This window comes from Lucilia cuprina, chromosome 3 (genome assembly GCF_022045245.1).
Source record: "Lucilia cuprina isolate Lc7/37 chromosome 3, ASM2204524v1, whole genome shotgun sequence".
Taxonomy (NCBI): domain Eukaryota; kingdom Metazoa; phylum Arthropoda; class Insecta; order Diptera; family Calliphoridae; genus Lucilia; species Lucilia cuprina.
The window spans coordinates 20,855,021-20,861,537 of NC_060951.1; the positions used below are offsets into that span (position 1 = coordinate 20,855,021).

At 28.5% G+C, this 6,517-nt stretch overlaps 2 protein-coding genes across 3 annotated transcripts in view; one reads left to right on the forward strand and one right to left on the reverse strand.

Moving 5' to 3' along the window:
* The window catches only part of LOC111683698 (kinesin-like protein Nod), a 17,060-nt gene extending 16,253 nt beyond the window's left edge, over positions 1 to 807 (reverse strand). Inside the window, exon 1 of the mRNA XM_046945376.1 lies at positions 700 to 807. Coding sequence (XP_046801332.1) covers positions 700 to 738 — 39 coding nt within the window. The 5' untranslated portion in view covers positions 739 to 807. The remainder of the gene's footprint in view (positions 1 to 699) is intronic.
* Positions 808 to 865: 58 nt separating this feature from the next.
* Positions 866 to 5,087, forward strand: LOC111683699 (T-complex protein 11-like protein 1). 2 transcript variants are annotated; one of them, XM_023445799.2, is made up of 8 exons: positions 866 to 921; positions 999 to 1,134; positions 1,437 to 1,553; positions 1,645 to 1,809; positions 1,901 to 2,379; positions 2,446 to 2,764; positions 4,038 to 4,204; positions 4,263 to 5,087. In XM_023445799.2, the coding sequence occupies exons 2-8, from the start codon at positions 1,112 to 1,114 to the stop codon at positions 4,532 to 4,534; spliced, it is 1,542 nt and encodes a 513-aa protein (XP_023301567.1). In that variant the 5' UTR covers positions 866 to 921; positions 999 to 1,111; the 3' UTR covers positions 4,535 to 5,087. The 2 variants fall into 2 exon arrangements, with proteins under 2 accessions (XP_023301567.1, XP_046801333.1); XM_046945377.1 differs by lacking the exon at positions 866 to 921 and having other exon boundaries at positions 928 to 1,134.
* Positions 5,088 to 6,517: the final 1,430 nt, after the last annotated feature.

Consider the following 6,517-nt stretch of genomic DNA (forward strand, 5'->3'; position numbering starts at 1 on the left):
ATAGATAGATAAATAGATAGATATATAGATAGATAGATAGATAGATAGATAGATAGATAGATAGATAGATAGATAGATAGATAGATAGATAGATAGATAGATAGATAGCAAAGTGCCGATTTCGCGATTTTTTGCTCTAAAATGCAGTTTTAATTAATTAATTCTAAAAACATGGACCGATTTTCGTAATTATCGGACTTTATTATTATTAGACCCAAGCCGCCATAAAAAGTTCCCTTCAGAAAGGAACTTGAATGTCAATAATTCACTTATAAACACTAGTATCGCGATGAAATCCAGCATACATAACTCTAATGTAAACGAAGGGCCATGTACCAAAGCTTTAAGGCTGAGCCCATATTAACCCTTACCTCCATATAACCCCTCTTTTAGAAAATCACTTTTTTCAACAAATTGCTTAAACATTTCCGAATTAAGGTAAACAACTTTTTTAACATACTACATAATTCTCTACTTGTTTTAGGTATCGATAATTTTCCGTTTTTTTTAAATAAAAATTCGATTTTCCTTCAAAATTACCCCTGGTACTTTGAGAAATTCAATACGGTTGTATTAGTAATTTTATTTTCGTTGTTTATAAATATTCTATGATATTACTAAATACACATGTATGTAAATAAAAATTATAAGAATATTTTTTAAATACATATGTATGTATATAGATACATATACAGTTACCGTCAAAATAATAGCACCACTTCGCAGTTTGATTTTCATTTTTTGATTACGTTATTATTCGTCAATATTTTTCTCCATATTTTTGTAGCATTAATACTAATTTAAGTAAATAGTAAACATAAATATTACATATTCAATAATATATTTTTGTGCTTTTTTATTTCAGTTATAAAGTAATAAATACTTTTTAAACAAAGAGAATATTAACTGGCAATTGTAAAAGTGAGTGTTTTATTATTTGTCGTCTGTTCCTGTCTACCCATTTGAAACAAAGATTAATTTAGTCTTCTTTTGGTTAGAACAAGTTTTTTCAACAAGTTTTCTTTGTCCCAAACAAAGTACAATAACAACAACAAAACGCATATAAATATCCGTAAAATCAAGTTTCAAGGCAAAAAATAAAGAAAACAAAATGCCAGCTGATTCAGTTTCAAGGTATGTCAAGAATAGTCCTCATATCAAGGTGTTCATACAAACAAACTGACTTTTTGACAGATTGACTGTGTGTTATATTTTGTTTGACCTCTTGTCCGTTTCTCTTTGTTAATTGTTAAATTGTAACTACGTAATAATTGACTGAATAACACAAAATAATGCACTTTTTATTTTACATACCTACATAAGTTTTAAAATTTCAAGTTTTATTGTATGATTAATTTAACAAAAAGTTTGAGTCGAAAGTTTAATTAAGTCGAGCTTTATACATAATAAATAAATAAATAAATAAATATTTTTAGAATGAATTCAAATGGAGGCTCCGGTGGCAATGACTCTGACATACCCGAAAATCTTCTAAGTACATCTCCAGGTTCTTCAGGTCTGCGTTCACGTACTGATAGCGAAAGTTCAGATAAGTATGTTTTTGTTGCATATACTTAAATACATACATATGTATGTAAATTAAGGAAACTATAATACAAACAAATTTTATTTAAATTTTTTTAGATTACTACGCTTTGTTTTACCTAGCATGGATGGAAGTCCACCTAAAGTGATGACCCTAAATGAGGTAGCCGATGTCGTTAAAAATATACAAAATATGGAATTAGCTCATGAAATTGCTCTTAATCCGGAATTTAAATTGCAACCATATGAACCTCCAGAAAGTAGGTAAGTTTAAAATAACAGGTTTAAAATAAAACAAAATTACGACATACAAATGTACATTTTTAACTTTATACTTTTCTTATAAAATGGTTAGCCTGGAGAAAGTTATTAAGGAAACAATGCACAAAGTATTTTGGGACAATTTACGTTTACAACTTAACGAAAATCCACCATGTTACGATTATGCCATACGACTTTTAGGAGACATTAAAGAATGTTTTCCCCAGATTTTGTCACCAAACAACAAACGTGCCTTAGAGCATATAAATGAAATTCTTGACGAGTCCGTAATACGTCAACAAGCTGAAAAAGGTGTTCTTGATTTTAGAAATTATGCCAACTTTGTTATACAGATTATGGCCAAATCGTGCGCTCCTGCTAGGGACGACGCCATAAAAGAGTTGACACAAATTGAAGACGTTGTTGATACGTTTAAGGGTATTCTTGAAACGATGACGCTGATGAAAGTCGATATGGCAAATTTTCTTCTCGATTTTGCTCGTAACGATATAATGGCTAATTCGGTGGAATATGAAAAACAAAAATTCCAAGAATATTTAGAGTACTATAAATGTAAGACGAATAATTAATAGCTGTTTGCAACTATGTATCCAATAATAATAATCTCTTATTTTTAAGTTGGTTTTCCGGCAACCGAAAATTGGCTTAAGCGTAATCGCACCCAAGATTCTAATAACATACCAATCAGTGGAGATCAAACAATATCAAATGCCTATATGGAACTAATGGACTGGCCAGAAGATGTTGAATTTCCCGAAATCCTTTCAATCGACAAAGATCGTATATTAAAATTGGGTCAAAAGGCCAAACGTTTATGTGTTGGAGCTTCCCTAATTGCTATATGTTCTGCTGTTCCCATAATATCACAACGCACAGAAAATCGTACACAATTGGCACAACAAATTGAGATATTACTTCAGAGCGTGACTAGTGAAAAGTGAGTATATGATATACTATTCTCAAACAAAATTATAACCATTGAAATAGTTTTGTTAGTTTGTTAAGTACCTATGTATTTTAAAAAATTAACAAATATTTAGAAAACAAAATATTCAAAACTAAATTGATTCGCAATGTTTGCACCGCACATATGTACATACATATGCAAATATTGTCTATAAAAATGTTAAATTCTTTAAAAATGATTTGGATTTGGAAAAGAAAGTTAGACAACCGAAGTAAAATAAAATAAAATAAAAATATTAAATAATAGGCTGAAGGTGATGCAAAATCATTAAATAATAGCATTTATAGTTTAAATTATTTATATTTTACTTTAAACTCTTATTTTAATGAAAAGGACTAACTTAAAATTATATATGTAATTATGAAAATATAGAGCATTCAATTAAAGGCTTCCCTCTACAATGTATGGAGTCTTCCTTAAGTATCGTAGGCTTAAAGTAAATATTTATAAATGAGTTTTTTTTTTTTAAATTAAATATGCCTGGAAAGCTAAGACTTTTTTCTATACAACGATATCATTAGTTATTCCATTTTTATTGTATGGGCCTTAAATTAATGCACTAAAATTGATGTTTTTATGTATATTTTTTCAGAATATGTTTCTATTATTTATATACCATAGCTTTTTTGTGCGAATCTACCATTAAATATAAAATTTAGGACAATTTTATTTCGATAGCAAATACATATACTATTATGTATATGTAAGCAACCATATTCCAAAGATACTTTTAAACCATTTTAATAAAACCAAAGTTAAAATGTTTGCCTCATTTTGCCTCTGCGCCATGATAGGAAAATTCGAAATGATTTGATTTAAATAATCAGTAAAAAAAATTCTAGAAGATGCATTAACATTAGTCTTTCTCCAAAGAATATACAAATGTAATAAAAATAATTCGTAAATAAAATTTTGAAAAATTTTGTTGTACAATTTTTGCATCTTTTTCTCTTTTTACTTTGTATCCACTATCCATTAATACCCATAACTTATACCAAATCATTGTGTCTTAGTTAATGCGAAGTTTTGTTCAGGGAGACCCTACAATGTTCAGTTTTGTTGACGGGGTTTTATCACATTTATTTTCTTCTTATTTTTTTGTCTTAACATTTTGATGCACAGAAAAAGTTTCATTATAAATATTATGTATGGTTTACTATCCTGTAGTACTAACCTTGAATAATTTCATATTTCTTAATAAACATAACAATAATTTTTTATATATATTTTCATATAATTTTAGAACGATTTCTGAACTAATTGATAATATTTGGGAACAAATAAAAGCCGTTGTTAATCAGTTTTTGCAAAAGGAAGACCAATCAACAATGGATGCCTCAGCCGAATCGTTACTCAAGACGCAAATTATGCAAATTGCCAATAAAGAATCGCCCGTACGACAACTTATGTGTAAGTAGATGTCATAAATAAATTTATGAATAAATAACTAATAATATGAACATTTTAGGGAAGCGTTTACAAACATATTTCCGTTTGACACTTCGCTCGAAAGGTGGACTACCTCCACCACCGCCTGGATATACTGATTTCAAAACAGAATTGGAAAACTATGCAACTTCCCTTAAACGTGTCATAGCTTATAATCATTCTGTTTTCGGTGAATATTTTTTACGTATACTTACACAACGACATCCGGAATCTGCTAATAACGATTCTAACGAAAGTGCTACCACTTCAGGAAGCTCTTCTTCAGAAGCTAAAGCTCAGTCCTCGCAATAATGAATTATGCCTATGAATAGAAAGGGAATAGAGTAGATTATCAAACCAATACATACACCGTTTATCAATAAAAAGCCCTGAGATAAAATTTTAGAGCTAACGCGAATTAGTGCATTGGACGAAAACTTAGAATGCGTTACAGGATCTGGTTTGTGAATTAAAAAGAGCAAATTTCTTAAGGAAATTAAAATAAAAAATTTGTGTGCAGCAATATTGAATTGCTGTAAACCGTTTATTAAATTCACTAACACCAAAACTAAACCAAATCTATGACACATGAATTTTCGAAAAAAGTCGTATGATTGATAACATTTATAAATAAATTATATTTAAATGTATCATAACAAATATAACATTTTAAAAGTATGAGTTATATTACATATATTAATATCTAATAAAAAATATTCCAATTTTTCACAAGTCCTCTTCGAAATACATCACTGCACTGTACTGTGCATCAGATGCAGTACAGTTATGTATTTCCGAGCAGCCCCATACATAATATATGGAAAATTGATTGAACTAATAAAAATAATAATAATAAACAAAACAATTAACACATTTTTTACAACATTAACAATAACAAAGTTGAAATAGACAACATATGTATATTTCTTTTGATCACATGAGTACAATCTATCGATATTAAAGAAACCACTGTCGAAGTTAAATCTACTCATTTTTAATAATTTAATAAGTTATAACCTTGAAAGCCCCAACTAAGTGAATAACGTGTTGTGATATTTTTGAAATGTTTATTACTGGTCATGGCAGGCTATTCGAATGAATATACACATTATTTTCCTTTACATCAATGTATGTATGTTTATATGTATGTAAGTATATATATATACATATATCTATTATTATTAAATATACATATAAAATATACTTTATGCCCATAAATAATTTTGTATAATAAAATACATAATAAATATATAAAAAACTATAATTAAATTATTATAAAGATCGTTTTTCGCTTTTATAAACCAAATATTTTCTTACAAATGAAAATCCAGTTAAAAGTGAAATAAAAAAGATGTAGAAAAGTCACCACAAATAACATATTCGAAGTACATCAAACTTTGATGAAAAAGCATTGAAGTTTACATAAGCATGTCATTCAAAAAATAGGTTTATTTTTGACATCTAAATATCGAATTGTTACTGCTTCTAAAAATAAGATTAGATGGAGTTCAAAGTTGTCAAAATTGAACAACATTGACATAGTTTTTTCACCAAAATTTAAAGTACTTTAAGTATGCTAATTGTGGTGAAAATTCTACTTCCTTTTCCTCACTGTTTTTGCTGGTATGTACATACATATGTACAGTAGAAATAATACATGCTTAATATGCACGAAAAATGTTGTACATTGTACGAAATGCTTCGTGGCTGGATAATAAAATTCATTTGAAAAATTTAGCTATTCTCTTATAATCGCATCCTAAAAATCGTCCTTCTAATTAGACCTAAAAGGACAATTGAGTCCATATCTTGGAGCTACTGTTTTCCATCAATTATCTCTGGGGTTGATATAGGCGGGCCACTTTAACACAGGTATAATATTTCCCCTTTGGCCGCATTACAAATGTCCTAAAACTAAATGTTCCAACTAAATTTGGACACGTCCATAAAAAGGAGCTTTTTTCATATTGATTTGACATGTTTATGTTATCTTTTGCAATGAGTAGACGAATAGAACGATTCTTTCTTAAACTAAGACGTTTTCCCACAGGGCGACTACTAACTTTTTGTTAATAACATTCATAGGGAGTACTTTTTTGGAACTTTTCGAATTCTATTGTCATTAAATTATCCTGTAGAGAGTTTTATGAGGTCTTCAACCCATATGTTGAGATTTCACTGAATCTTTCTTATCAAATTTGTTTACTTTTTTTGAAAGTGTTGATTTATTCATTAAATATTTATCACAGATCAACAAATCTTCGTTGTAATATTAAAAGAAGTATTAAAATCGAT

Coding starts and splice junctions, on each gene's coding strand:
- LOC111683699 (XM_023445799.2), top strand. CDS start 1,112: ATGCCAGCTGATTCAGTTTCAAG. Junction 1,135..1,436: donor CCAGCTGATTCAGTTTCAAG/GTATGTCAAGAA, acceptor AAATATTTTTAG/AATGAATTCAAATGGAGGCT. Junction 2,765..4,037: donor CAGAGCGTGACTAGTGAAAA/GTGAGTATATGA, acceptor ATATAATTTTAG/AACGATTTCTGAACTAATTG.